General features: G+C 33.7%; 1 protein-coding gene across 1 annotated transcript; it reads left to right on the top strand.

The window, feature by feature from the left end:
• The first annotated feature begins 1,098 nt into the window (after positions 1–1,098).
• Positions 1,099–13,506, top strand: LOC110025416 (proline-rich receptor-like protein kinase PERK1). Its single transcript, XM_020725878.1, has 8 exons — positions 1,099–1,675; positions 3,048–3,569; positions 4,030–4,116; positions 4,212–4,282; positions 4,634–4,710; positions 8,586–8,730; positions 9,667–9,828; positions 13,048–13,506. The coding sequence occupies exons 1-8, from the start codon at positions 1,393–1,395 to the stop codon at positions 13,354–13,356; spliced, it is 1,656 nt and encodes a 551-aa protein (XP_020581537.1). The 5' UTR covers positions 1,099–1,392; the 3' UTR covers positions 13,357–13,506.
• The last annotated feature ends 2,588 nt before the right edge of the window (positions 13,507–16,094 follow it).

Below are 16,094 nucleotides of genomic sequence, written 5' to 3'. Positions count from 1 at the left end.
TATATATATATATATATATATATATGCTGATTAATTTCGCAATTTGTTTTACATAGGAATCCAAAATTTTACGAAGGGAAATTTATATATGTAGCGCATAATTCTAAAGTATTTACATATCTCAAACTTAAAAATTTTATATTTACATATATGATATTTGGTGTTTTAAATTTATGTATGAATATATATTGTTCACATTTAATAACTTATAATGATATTATTTTTGATGTGATATTAAAGATTTAAATGTTATGTGTAAATATGAACATTTATGTGTGAGACATATAGATATATAAGATTTGTTTGACGGCAAAATAAATAAATAAATAAAATGCTTTAATTTTTTTTTATAAAATATAAGCACACAAAATAAAAGATTAATAGATTTTTTTAGATAATCTCACTTTCACGCAATATATATGTATATATAACACCTGAAAAATTGCTATTTCTAAAATTTTGGGTTTCACGGTCAAATCATTGAGAATCAGATAAAAAAGAAAAAAATATGAGTTAGGATTTTATCATAAATTTTGATATTTGAGTGATAATTTAAGAAATGAATGAAAGAGGGTGACAACTTTATAAATAGCAATGCTTCTAGTGTTATTTTACATAGGATTTTGAGTCAAGCCAACTCGTGTGGCAGCTCGTGCTCGGCTCGATAAGTGACTCATGAACTGAGCTCAATGAGCTAACAAGCCAAGCTCAAATTAACCTCAACTTAAACTTTTTAGCTCATGAATAAGCTAGTTCTTTTTTTTAACAAGGACAATTACATACAGTTCACCCGAAACTTCTTATTTACAAATCAACCATTTTTCATTCATTTTTCAATCTCTAACTCAAATATCAAAATTCATGATAAAACCCCAATCCATATTTTCCATTTTAATCAAATTTTCCAAAAGTTTGAGCTTGACAAACATAAATATATTAGTTTGATAGTTCAAAATTATAGATTTAAACCTGAGCATAATAAAATTAATCAAACAAATTCAAATCAATGATGGCTCAAACTGGAACACTTTTACACCACTAACTAACTATATATATATATATATATATATATATATATATATATATATAATTGTCCCATATTAAAATTCATGATAAAATTTCAACTTATATTTTTCATTTTTATCAAATTCTTAATGAAAAATCTCTCCGTAGTAAATCCATCTGCATCTTTCTCCCACATGTCTCCCCTCTCTCCCGTCGTCTCCATGAGATGTACACTATTTTCAATCCTTTGACTCATTCTCTAACAGGCGGCAAATACTATGGCAGGCCGTCCAACAAAGAAGAAGAAGAAGCCGCAGCGGCAGTTGAATAGAAACAATAGCTATAAAATCATTCAACCATTAAAAAAAAGATTCAGGAGCTCTCCGGATGTCGTCCCTCCCGCCGGCGCCGCCTCCCTCTCCGGCGATCCCAAAGCATAAAATAAATTCGACGGCGGCCTCTCCACCGCCTCCACCTGCTCTAAACTTTTCGTCCATTTCGGAGTCGATACCGAAGCAGGCTATTATTGGGATTGCGGTCGGGGCGGTGGCGGTTGTGGTGATTGTCACCATTGTGTGTCTCTGTTGCGGAAAGAAGCGAAAGAGAAAAGGTTATGAATCGTGGAATGACAGTGAATGGTCTCTCCGGCCGCCATTGCCGCTGCAGAAAGGTAGCTCTTTTCTTCCTTGCTAGATTGTTATTCCCTTCCACAGTGTGAGCGAAGCCAGGGGTGGCTGTGGTTAGTTTAATTTATAAATGGTCTTGTAGCCATGTATGATATGCAGCTTGAACACCTAGTATTTTCACCTTCTCTACTCTTAAATCTTGTTTCAGCCATTATCTTTGTAGGTTTGAGTGTGTTTTGTGCAACAGCCTCAACTCTCAACCAGTGAGAAATTGTAAGCTTTGGCCTAATGGCTTCCTAGATTTGTCCATTGGTGTAACTTTCATCAGGAGATCATCCATCCCAAAGTGCTCCGATACAAGCGCGCTTAACTTTGAACTCCAACTGTTACACCAAAAGGAGGGCTGATATTAGCTCGGCGATCATTAATCGCTTCAAAATTGATTCAAATTTTGATTCAGATCAGAATAAACGAGCCAAAGTCATGGATCAAATTTTTTTTGAGTTGATTTATAGCCAAATAGATAGACTTAACCTGGCTGGCTCGAGATTCGCTAAAAGTATTTTATTTATAAATATAACACAATGCTAAACAAAATTTTAGAATGCACAAGTGGTAGAATTTTTTTATAATTTATTTGTAATCATTCATTTTAAGCTCGATCAATCAAAATGAGTAAGCTCGTTTTGATTTTCAAGTTGGAACAAATCCAAACAACTCAGTTTGAGCTAGCTTGTTTAATTTTGATTTCGAGTTAGATCGAGGTCGATTCAATTTCTAGCTCATAATCATGTATAACAAGTCAAGATCTAATTTTGAGCTGCATTGAATCCCACTTGAGTCCATTTCAAGTCAATCCTAGCTCAGCTTGAAATCGGATTGTTCACAACTCTAACCAAAAGGTGCCTCGATGTTTAAGAGTTCTTCATTTGACTATAGAGGATCCACAATTTGCCTCATAATTGATTTGTTATGAATCTTTTTTAATGAGTTAGGCAAAGTAAAATCATTGAGAGTGATAAAATAGAAAGAAAAGTATCATAAAAAAAACTTCCAAATTTTATATAAGTTAACCCAATTGACAGCCACTTGTTACTGCTGTTCTGCTAAAAGAAGGATTTTGAGGGATTAAAACTTGAAAATTGTTTTGCTTGACAATTGTTAACCCCTGATAAATCGTTTCTAAACCGAGAAAAGGTCAAAGTCAACCCCAATCCCTCAATTCTACCACTGTACAATTTCTGGAACACTAGGTTATAAAGAAAACAAACACTGTGCCAAACCCAAAGAACAATACTGAAATCTTCATTCGTTCAGCTTTAGCTCTCATTCCTTCCTATCATTTTTTTTTTTCAAATTATTTGCTGAGTGAACTTTCCAATCAAAACTTACTCTTTTCTATTGTCTACTTTTCAGATTTCAGCTACACTGCACCTCCTCCAATACTAAAGAATTATTATCCACCATCAGAAAAACAAGTAGTCAAACATCCTGAAGTTCCGAGTCCCCCACCACGGCTTACTTCTCATCCACCTCCTCAAACAATTTATAACAACAGCTCAAATTCTGGGTCCGATTACTCACAGATTTCACTGCCCCCGCCGGCACCTACCCCGGCCTTCGGATTCAGTAAAAACAGTTTTACATATGAGGAGCTAGCTCTGGCCACAGATGGATTCTCTGATGCCAATCTTCTTGGACAGGGAGGCTTCGGATTTGTGCATAAAGGTACACTTTTGAACGGGAAAGAAGTAGCCATTAAGCAATTGAAAGCTGGAAGTGGGCAAGGGGAGCGCGAGTTCAGGGCTGAGGTTGAGATAATCAGTCGTGTACATCACAAGCACCTGGTTTCTTTGGTTGGTTTCTGTATTTCTGAAGTTAAAAGACTGCTGGTTTATGAATATGTTCAGAACAATACGTTGGAATTTCACTTGCATGGTAACTCCCTCAACTATCGAGCTTCATGTAGTATAATGTGCTTTTTGATATAATAAGTAAATTTTGTATGAAAACTCCACATTTAAGTGTGTACTCCTAGGATGGGTGACCTTATAGAACATATTGGATCAAAGTGATAACACCTTATAGAACATGGCCTGGGGTACTATAGTATGTCAAAATGATATTATGAAACATGATTTATAAAACTAATATGATAGTTTTTTTTAGTATTTTTTATGAAATAAACCTTTAATGGGTAGAAAGTTATTTTTCCTCGCATCTAGTTTCAGAATTCACCTTTTTTTTTCATTTATGAGTTGGTGAAGTCAGAATATCTAACACAATTCTAAGCTAAAACTCTAAATGATTGCATCAACTTAGCTGACTGAGGCATCACTGCTTGTTAACTCAAGGTTGTAATATGTGATCCTTAAATCTGAACTATTTGTTGTTGCAGAAACTGATCGACCAACTATGAGCTGGCCAACCAGATTAAAAATTGCTTTGGGGTCTGCTAAAGGGCTGGCGTACTTGCATGAAGACTGTATCCCATCTTTCACTTCTTTTATTATATATTATACCATTTTTCTTCCATTTTTTATTAGTTGCTTGCTGACAGGAGCAGTATTATGTTTCCAGGTAATCCTAAGATCATACACCGGGATATTAAGGCAGCCAATATCCTTCTCGACTACAATTTTGAAGCCAAGGTAGCAAAGCTTTGGCCAGTTCCCCCTTTGTTTTTAAGGGCAGTTTACACACATGCCACACAATTCTTATGTATTCACATATCCAATACCAGAACATTCACATTTATATGCATATCACTCAAATCTTTAACATCACATCAAATAAATCAACATCACTATTTTTTAAAAGTGAAATACGCCATTTCATGCATAGGTTTATGACACCAAGGTATTATAACTGTAAATATCAATCTTTGGATGTTAGATATGTATATGCATAGGAATTGTGTGGTTTGTATGTAAATTTCCCTTTTTTAATCAACTTCTAGGAAGTATTTACTTACCACTTACAAACTGGAGGAATATGTGCAGGTTGCTGATTTTGGTTTAGCAAAGCTTGCGCCTGATAAAAGTACACACATTTCCACCCGGGTCATGGGAACTTTTGGGTAAAAATCATCTTCCTACTCGATTTTAAATTATCCCTGTGTTTGTTTTTGTTGTTGTTGCGAGATCTAGATATACCAGTTGATGTGGTATATATATAAACAAACAAGAGAACTATCGACGAAGTGAAAAATAGAACGAGAAAAAATCACACCATAAAAGAACAGACAGATTTACGTTGTTTGACAAATTGCATACGTCCACGGAGTTGCAGAGTATTTTACTACTTGAGGAATTTACACCAGTCAATCACCTCGACTTACAAGAGGAATCTCTCACTCTCATTTTATTACTCTCTCTTCTTCTCTCTCTGTTTTTCTCTCTCTACACCGAGATATACTGAAAAAACTCTACACTGAGATACACCGAAGAAACTATACACTGAGATACACCGAAGAAACTATACACTGAGATACACCGAAGAAACGAAGAAACTATACACTGAGAAAAAATAATAAAATAAAAATAAAAATAAAAATAATAAAAAAAGAGATGAAGAAGACAAACTTACAAGAGAAAATTTTTCTTTACCATTAAAATTTTTAATGAAAAAAACCACCACGAAGAAGCCTACGGAGAATAATCTTCTTCTTCTTTCTTCTTCCTTCTGCTGCAAGGAACTACTTATTGCACTTTCCTTCCTCTATCCCGAAGAAACCGAAGAAGAACTCAAAATGTGACTTCTTTTAAACTGAAAGGAAAGTCGTACGATACCTTTTATCACGAGAGTGGAGGCGGGCTTCACTTCGTGGGAACAGGGAGCAGGCGTCGGTTTGTGAAACTAAGGGAGGCGGGAACAGGTATGGGCTTTCCTTTTTTTTTATTCCTTCATAAGCTGCAAGTCTTCATCATGCTTTTTGAAAAAGATGGCGGGACCCGTTATTATCAAAACAGTAGGCGGGAGAAAGCAAAGAGGCGGCAAAGCAAAATTTCCAAGATTTTAACCACCCAGGCAACAGTGGGTCGGGCTCCACCGTTCCAACAATTCTCCCATTTGGAGACCGGTACGCAAACTACAACATCTCCTTCCACAAACGGATATCCTCCACTGGTTGTGTCGCCTTTTTCTTTAAACATGAATCCTCCACCATAAATCCTCCAACTTGAATCCTCAAAGCCTTTGTCTTCACTCCATAAAACCAACTGAAGCTGTGTACAACTTTAACTTCTTAAGAGTAACACCCCCAGTCAACATATCAGCATGCTCCACATAGTTTTGCACCTCCAAGCTATTTCCTGGGTCACTCTTGTCTCTTCTTACAATTCCCACTACATGGGGAACATCCTGTATTTACTGAAAGTCTTTTTCAACAAGTCTTGTCTTGTACTTTTGTACTGTCATCAAGCTCAGTCTTCACCCGGTACACCCACATGTTGTGTAATGTCTTCTTCCCAATGTCTTCTTCCCTGGTGGAAGAGTTCTGTCAGCTTTCACTTGCTCGAACTTTCATCTTGCAAGATTTCTTCATAACTCTGTGGTTTTCCACCATCTGTCTGTTGAACAATAGGAATGAGTGTCCCGGACCCACTATCTTCTTCACTTCCATCATCAACAAAACTATGAATTGTCAGCAACAATGCATCATGTGCTTCTTCAGATACCACTTTTGCATTATCATTCTCTATCTTCTTGGGATTCCTACAGTTTTTTTTTATGTAGTCAGCTTTGCCACAATTCCAACAGGTTGTCTGCTGACCAAGTTTTGATTTTGATCTCCCTTTATTTGAGTTCATGTCATGTAATCTCCCTCTGAAATCAATATTTAGTGTCGAACTCGAACCTGAAATCTCGCCAGAATCTTTCTTGTGAACTTCTTCAGCCAAAATCAAATCACGAATATCATCGTATTTCAGTTTAGATTTACCTACAGAACTGCTAACTGCTATTCTCATGGCTTCCCAACTTTTTGGCAACGATGACAACAATATCAGCACACACATCTCATCATCAAAATCAATTTCAACAGACGAAAATTGATTTGTGATAGTATTAAAATCATTTATGTGTTGAACAACAGAAACACCTTTTACCATCTTCAAGTTGAATAACTTTTTCATCAAGTACACATTATTATTCGTCGATGGCTTTTCATACATACCTGATAAGGTTGTCATGAGATCTACAATTATCTTTTACTTGATGACGATGCGTGTAACGAACCTCGATAGAGTCAATCAAATAACCCCCAGAACTTGTCGATCCAACAAATTTCATTCAGCCTCATCCATCCTTTTAGGTCTTTTCTCCAATAACGAAAGATGAAGTTTCTTCCTATAGAGGTAGTCCTCTATCTGCATCCTCCAATAACCAAAATTTGTATCATCAAACTTCTCGATCCCTGAAACCTTCACTTCTTCTGCAGTCATCATCTTCCTCAGATCCGAACATGTCTCTGATATCAGTTGTTGTTGTTGTGAGATCTAGATATACCAGTTGATGTGGTATATATATAAATCAAACAGGAGAACGATCAACAAAGTGAAAAATAGAACAAGAAAAAATCACACCAGAAAAGAACACACAAATTTACGTGGTTCAACAAATTGCCGACGTTTATGAAGTTGCAGAGGATTTTACTACTTGAGGAATTTACACCAGCCGATCACCTCGACGTACAAGAAGAATCTCTCACTCTCACTTTGTTGCTCTCTCTTCTTCTCTCTCTGCTCTTCTCTCTCTACACCGAGATACACCGAAGAAACTCTACACTGAGATACACCGAAGAAGACAAACTTACAAGGGAAATAAACTCAATTTCTCTTCTGCCACAAGCCACCACGAAGAAGCCTAGGGAGAACAATCTTTTTCTTCTTCTTTCTTCTTCCTTCTGCTGCAAGGAACTACTTCTTGTACTTTCCTTCCTCTATCTCGAGGAAATCGAAGAAGAACTGAAAACATGACTTCTCTTAAACTGAAAGGAGAGCCGTGCGATACCTTTTATCGCGAGAGAGGAGGCGGGCTTCGCTTTGCGGGAACAGGGAGCATGCATCGGTTCGTGAAACTAAGGGAGGCGGGAACATGTATGGGTTTTCCTTTTTTTTTTTGTTCCTTCATAAACCGCAACTCTTCAACATGCTTTTTAAAAAAGATGGTGGGACCCGTTATTATCAAAATCGCTGGCGAGAGAAAGCAAAGAGGCGGCAAAGCAAAATTTCCAAGCTTTTAACCGCCCAGGCAACAGTGGACCGGGCTCCACCGTTTCCAACAGTTTTGAAGCTAAGGAAATTAATAGGATGAACAATATATGAAGAAAAAAAATAACACAGATCCTCATGGAAAATCCAAGACGGGAAAAATCACGAACAGAGGAAAATAAAGTCCATTATCCTTGAAGTAGAGCACTTATTTAGCGGCCAAATCTTTTAATATGGGAAATCCTAATGAAAATATCATAAGTATAGGCATGTACAAAACCTAATAAAAATAACTTTAAAATTGGTTGAATCAGCCTGAAGACAAACTAAATAGGCCAAAATATTCCACAACCTTGGTAAGGTTAGTGGAGTGTTCAGGATCAGCATGATCCCTCTACTACCACCACAGATCTAAAAAAAAAATCCCATATTGTTCTTTCACTAATATGTCACACTGCGAGCTTTAAGGTTTGAATCAAACTAACTTGGGGGTACCATATTTAACAGAAGGTGCGAATAAAAAATTCTCTAGATTTCAAGTACCAAGAAATAAAAAAATAACAAAAATAGAAGGAAAAAGATTCAACAACTTGAAACAAATAAGAATTTTATACTTGTTCGCCCAATTGGTGATTATGTTGTTCTACTGTGATTATGAGATTTAAATTATGTTTTTATTTAGATCTGCCTGGTCATCTGTTAGCTAATGAACCTATTTATGTGACTCAAATGCTGACTGCAGGTATTTGGCGCCAGAATATGCTTCTTCAGGAAAACTTACAGATAAATCTGATGTGTTTTCTTATGGAGTCATGCTATTAGAGCTAATAACCGGAAAGAAACCCATCGACGCAGCTGTATCCTTGGATGGAAGCTTAGTTGATTGGGTTAGTTTCCTCTTCCTACCCCATTTTACCTGTACTGGCTGATGAATTCCGTACTTCAGCTGCAGTTTATCGGACCTTTTTTGGAATTTTTCAACATATTAAATTTCCTTAATTTATTTAGGCTCACAAAATGTTCATTAATGTTTTGAGGGAAACATCTTTGAATGCTGTTAGGTGCTTTAATATGGATCTGTTAGAGTTCTGCTCTTTAAAAATGTCTCTATATTATTATCATCAATCCTCAGTTCTTAGTCCAACCTTATTTATTCAACTCCTTTTCTGTTAGGATGCTAATAAAACTACAAACTTATCTCTTATTATTAGCAATAAGGTCTCAAAGTTATGTGAGATTAATAAACTGTATAGATTCAATGCATTCAAATATTCAAAGAGCATATACACTGGAATAATCATGTGAGAACCAGTTGAAAAGCTTAAATAAAACTTTCATCTAAACTCCTACATAAAGCAAGCAATCTTTCCATTTGCCCGTTATAAATCTTTCAAGCCAATGTTGAGTGTCTGTCTTCCATTATGTGATTGTCTTTATTTGAGAAAAGTTTCAAGATAGTCCTCGACTCTTTGCGTGAGGTCAATTTAGCCCCAGAGTCTATATAAGTATCAATTTAGGCTTCGGACTCTTTTAATACGGGCTGAAATAATCTCCGTGGAAGATTATTTCAGCCATAATTTAAAGATTTTGGGGATTCATTTGACACTTTTATAAATTTTGGTATGAAAATGACCCCATTTAAGTCGGGGGATTATTTTGGCACTTTACGCAATTTTATTTTTATTGTTGAACCTTGAAATTGACATATGGAGATGAATTATGGACATTTCATAGTTATACTTTGTTATACTTTCCAAGATTTACTTTGTCTTTCTACTAGTGATCATTTCAGCTATAATTTGTTTGTCTCCTGTTTGATATAGGCAAGGCCCCTATTAACAAGAGCTATGGAAGATGATTACTATGGTGATTTGGTTGACCCACGCCTTGAGAGAAATTATAGTATGAAGGAAATGAAACGGATGATCGCTTGTGCTGCTACTTGTGTCCGCCACTCCGCAAGACGTAGACCTCGAATGAGCCTGGTATTCCATTGATCAATATGAACATTTTTACAGCTAATACTTTTTCACATAATTTTTTTTTCTTATTTGTCATTCATCTAAAATCCATTTGATAAATTTAAATAGTTTATCTTAATATACAACACAAATAGTGATGAGATATTCATGGGCCATTTGAAATTACTTCAAATTTTTAATTTTTTGTTGTAATTTTGTTTAGTTTGTATTTTAATTTGAAATAAAATATGTTTTGCTATTTGATTAAAGTATGTTGTTTTTAAAAACACTCAAAACACCTAAAAGTTATTGCAAGTTTTTTCAAAAACAGGTTAATTTGTTTTTAGAATCAAAAAATAAAAAATATGCAAAAACACACAAAACCAACATTTTCAAAAACAAAAGCAAAAGAAAAAACAAAAACAAAAATCCAAATTGAACCAAAACAAACTCTAAGTTTCAGAAATTTTTATGCCATCAAGTCAAACATAAGTGGGTGAGTTATTTTGATAAACTTTTCAATGAGTTTCTGAAAATACAATCAACTTTAGTGATCTTAATATCTTTAATAATAAAAAAAATATTTCATTTTTCTTGTCGCATTATTAAAAGTGAACTTGAGAAAACTTTGAACAAAACTAAGGGTGGAAAATCTGTAGGACCTAATGATATTCAAATTGAAGTGGGGAAATATTTAGGAGATTTAGGAGTTTCTTGGCTTACTAAATAATATTTTTAAAAAAATTAAAAAGAAGTCTGAGAAGTGGAGGAAGTGTATTTTGATACCATTTTTAAGAATAAGAGGATGCACAAGAGTGTGCAAATTATAGATGAATTAAGTTGATGTGTCATACTTTAAAATTATGCGAGAGAGTAATTGAACATAAGTTAAGACGTATTACAAAGATTTCTCATAATCATTTTGGATTTATATCAGACAGTTATATTATGAAAGCCATACATTTACTGAGAGGTTTGATAGAGAAATATAGAGAGAATAAGGAAGATTTACATATGATTTTTATTGATTTAGAAAAAGCTTACGATAAGATTCCAAGACATATCGTTTGGAGAGTTCTAAAGAAGAAAGGTGCTGACATGACTTATATTCAAGTCATTAAATGTATGTATGCTAGAGTTGTTAATTGTGTTCAAACAGAAGGAGGATTGATCAAATATTTTCCTATTTCAGTTGGATTACATCAGGGATCTGCTTTAAGCCCATATCTATTTTGCTTTAGTTATGAAAGCTCTTACTGGACATTTACAGGAGGATTTACTGTGGTGTATGCTTTTCGTTGATGATATCCTTCTCATGGATAAGACTAGAGAAAGTGCTCAGGAAAAGTGCTCAGGAAAAACTTTCAGGAAAAACTTGAATTATGGAGGTCTACATTGGAATCTAAATGCCTCGTTTGAGTAGAACTAAAACTGTATGCATGGAATGTAAATTTAGTAGTAGTAGCTCTAGTGACATCGTTGTAACTATTGGTGGTCAAATTATTAAAATGTGTGAATGTCTTAGATATCTAGGGTCTATTGTTCAAAGTGATGGTAATATAGATGAGGATGTTATTAGTAGAATTCAAGTTGGTTGGTTGAAATGGAGGAATGTTTCGGGCCTATTGTGTGATAGAAAAGTATCGCTTTGACTGAAAGGAAAATTTTATAAAATGGTGGTGAGACCTGCAATGTTGTATGGCATGGATTGTTGGTCTTTAAAAGATAAGCATAAAATTAAGTATTGTCGAGATGAGAATGCTTAGGTGGATGAGTGACTCTACACTTAAAGACAAAATACAAAATGAACATATCCGTGATAGGGTTGGTGTAGCTCCTGTGGTGGAAAAGATTAGAGAGAGTTGTCTTAGATGGTCTAGTCACATTAAACATCGACTATCTAATGATCTGGTTAGGAGAATAGAGGTTTTAGATTTGACTTACGTTAAAAAAGACAGAGGTAGATCTAAAAAGACTTGGGTATATTCTATTAAAAAATGATCTTAATTTATTAGAATTAAATGAAAATATGACATTCAATAGGATGCAATGGAGAAAAAAGATTCATATAGCTGACCCACTTAGTGGGATAAAGACTTGTTGTTGTTGCAAGTCAAGCATCAAGCCTTAAAAAATAGCACTATAATGGATTACCTAAATAGTGAAATAAATATTTCATAAATTGTACAATATCGGGTATTCAAATCAATTAATATATATATATATTATAAGACGTCCATTATTTTGTAACATTAGAAAAATAACTACCAAGATTTTGGAGTGGATTCATAAAAAAAATAATAGCAGTGAATTTGGATAATCTCCAACAAATATAGATTTGGAAAATGAGATGCCTTTCTTCCATTACAAGTAGAGAAGATAGGAAGTGAAGAATGGTAATAAAGAATAAGGAAATAGTATCTGCTTTACTTGGAAAAATAATGGTTGTCGATGATTAGTCAGTTAATTATTATTGGCATGAAAAATTGTTGGGGAGAGATATGGGCAAGGGGGAGAGATATGGGCAAGGGGGAGCGATTGATGCTTTCTGCTGATCTAGGCTGTATTCTTGCTCTTTTATGCTCTTTGATGAATGGTTCCTTGATTTGCAAAATAAGTTAAATTTTATCAGAATATCCTGATACATTTTTATACAAGAATGAGAAAACAGATAAATCAAAATTATATGACAACCATTAAAGAGCAATGAACATTTAAAGAAAAACATAAAAAAAACAAAAGATAAAAAATAAAAAAACTAATTTTTGTTTACTTGTCCTCTGTTATGAATGTTTATGATTTAATTTTGAATATGTCTTCCTATCATAACAAAAAAGGAATCAATTTTTTACGCTTAATAATGTTTATCTTCACTGTTAATGTATAAAAGTTCACTTTTTGTCACTGGCTTAGCAATTAAAATAACATATTTTGTACATTAAATCAATCTTACATTAGATAAAGGTATTTACATACATACCACCCAATTCCAATATATTTTCATAACTAGCACCTTTATTTTTTACATTTCTCCCATCCAAATCTTTCATATCACAAAAAAAAAAAAAACCACTATTTCAACTTTTAAAAAGTAAAATACATCTTTTCATGCATAGGTAAGGTGACATATATGTCAAATTAAAGTTTAAATATTAGATATGTAAATACATATGAATTCAATGGTATGGAAGTAAATCTTCTTCCTATTAGATATTTCTTCTAATGACATAATGAAACCCACAGGTTCTTCGGGCTTTAGAAGGAAGTGTTTCCCTGGAAGACCTGAATGAAGGAATGCAACCAGGCCAGAGCAGTATGCATGACTCCTATACTACTAATACCAGTTCTGACTGCGACTCCCAAAGGTACAATGAAGCAATGCAGAAGTTCAGAAAAATGGCACTGCAGAGTCAAGTTTATACAAGTAGTGAGTACAGTGGAGGAACCAGCGAATATGGCCTTGCTCCCTCTCTAACAAGCAGCGAAGGCCAGAACACACGAGAAATGGAGATGGGAATGATGAAGAATATTCATAGCTTTAACAGTAACTAGCCGTTAAGACTGAACACTAACTTATTTGAAGAGCATTCATTTCTTCGGAATTTCCGAGGATAAGAAAACCGGAAAGGGTAGAGCAAGGGATGTTATTATTTCGGTGTTCTGTACAATCTCTGTGGAGTTATTTCAGAAGAAATTATTGAACAGCCAACAATTTGATTCATTTATATTACATGTAAATTGATGAGAAAAAACTTAAAACTTATTTTCTTCGTATGGATATTTCTCGGCTTCAGCTAATGCTGCCATAGTTTTACAGCATAAATTATTGGCTTGAGTTACTCAGAATATATTATGGGCGAGGATAATTTTTTTCTTGTTCAATTGTAAGAAACTTATTTCTATTTTTCAAGATCATCGTTATCCGTAAGAGAGGGATAACAGATATTTATAATACAAAACTAAAGAACATTCACCAGATGATTTGGGAGAGTTATTCCTCAATGGTCCTTTCTTTACCCCTGGTGCAATCTACTTTTCCTACTTTGTAACTTTACTATTGAAAATCAATGCATTGTTGGAATGTCATTCGGCTAATAAGATCAAATTTGTGGAATTATACCATAATAAACAAAAAATTAAGCAAGGAAAGATGCAGAGAATATAAAAGTGAAAAGAAGGAATAGGGTCTATGCTGACCACTTAAAAGAAGATCAAGCAGTAGAGGAATCAAGCTGTTCCAGCAAACTTCAAGCTTCTTTGCTTGCCCTAGGATTCTGAAGTTCATTGAGCAGTTAGGGATGTCAATTTATAGGCTCTAAATGTGTAATAAATTAAACCTTGCATAATCAAGCCCGGATAGAACAGGTCCGTCCCGACGCCGCGAAAATCGCGTTCTCCACCTACTCACGATTGAAAGGAGATGAAATTAGGGCATAGGATGTCCCTCTGGTTCCTTCGCACAGCCATCAACCTTCTTCCTCCTCCACCAATTGAGCAGTCACTCCTGAGCCTTCATCTCTTTCAGTGATAGGCTCGACTGCGCGCGCGATCTTTTCCTGCACCACTTCTTCCCTTTCAGGAGCGGTTCTTAGTTTATTCCAAACCCTGAGTCCGTAGCTACGATTTGTGTATTGGAATGTATTTGGAAGGGCCGAATTTATGACTAGTTATTTTTTTTTTTAGTTATTTTTAGGTTATTTATGGTTATTTTTCATAAATTTAAAAAATTTAGGTTATTTTCAATAATTCTGAAATAACACAAAAATAAACTGAAAATAACTCAGGAATAACCTCCGCGGCACATAGAGCTACATCAGAAGTTCGGACAAAAAATGCGCTCTTTTGACAGAGGTCGGTGTTTAATAAAATTATATTTTATTTATGTTCTCAAAAAATTGTGGTTGAAATTTACTTTTTTGTCATGCTAATTGCGATGGCCGCTAGAAGGCTAAAGTCTTCACTCTTTCAAAATTATTAATTTTATTGATAGTCATCTCAATTTTTTAAATAATTATTTATTTTTCAACAATTTCACAGCTACATCTTTAAACAGCTGCAGCTTTCTTAAAGAAACCCTCAAATTAGTATTTATCTGCACATATCTCATCTATGTGTAGGCTTTAACAAATAATAATTTACGTGACTAAGTCAAGCACAAAGATTATAAATATTGGTTTAATAAATTTTGAGATATTTAAAATTTCAAAATTATTTAAGAATTTATTTTAAATTTAAATATATTAGTTGGAACATGAATTTAATATTAGATGTTAGTGATATAGTTATTAAACTAATTAAATTTTAATTTTTACTTATAATTATGCTAATATATGATTATTTATTTATTTAAATATTAATTATTAATAAAAAAATTTATTATATTTATTATTAATTAACATTTCTTTAATTATCAATTTATTAATATTTATTAAAGTAATTAATAATTATTTAACTTTTATTAAATTAATTAAAAATAAATATTTAATTTATTTTAACTAAATACTTTTTAAATACTTGCATGTAACTTTATCTAATTATAATTAATTAGATAATATATAAATTAGTTACTAGTAAATAATCAATTAAATTAATAAAATTAACTTAAATAAAATTAAATTAAAGCCACAAACTTACCATCTCCTTCCCCTCCTGTGCCCTAAACTCTCACCTACATCTCTCCCTGCTCTTGATTTTGCCCAGAACCATCATATTTGTGATTGAACCCTCACATTATAGCCACAATTAGAGCAAAATTTTGATTTAAGAATATGTGAGATTTAAAGATATCAATTTTATAGAAAAGTATTACCTTCAAAATTGAATTGATATGTAAATAATAGGGTTTTTTCTACCTTTTATAATAAAATGGGGGCAATTGTTCATTTTTTTATTGTTGTGATTAGAATGATTTGAGTAAGAGCATGCATAATGGACTTATATGAGCTCCCTCTGTAAACTTTATGCACTAATATGACATGGATGATTCCCCGACAAAGAATAAGAAATGAATGTTGCGAATATGAAAATTGATATACTGTTCAAATTGACAGTTTTTCATGTTTGACAACAAATTGGATTTGATACTCAAAATTAATTGCTAAACTAATTGCTCTTAATTCCTTCCTTAAAATCTTCTACAGCTTTCCTTGCATGAATCCTACCATCTATAATTTGTTGCAGAAGAGAAATAAAATAATTAATGTGCTTCATTAATTATTTGATTTATTCCTCAATGGGCCTAATGACATGATTGAATTAATAAATAGACATGCTACAACTCCCATTGTAAT

The sequence above is a fragment of the Phalaenopsis equestris genome, unplaced genomic scaffold (genome assembly GCF_001263595.1).
Source record: "Phalaenopsis equestris unplaced genomic scaffold, ASM126359v1 Scaffold000297, whole genome shotgun sequence".
NCBI lineage: Eukaryota > Viridiplantae > Streptophyta > Magnoliopsida > Asparagales > Orchidaceae > Phalaenopsis > Phalaenopsis equestris.
This window is presented reverse-complemented; position numbering and strand designations above follow the sequence as displayed.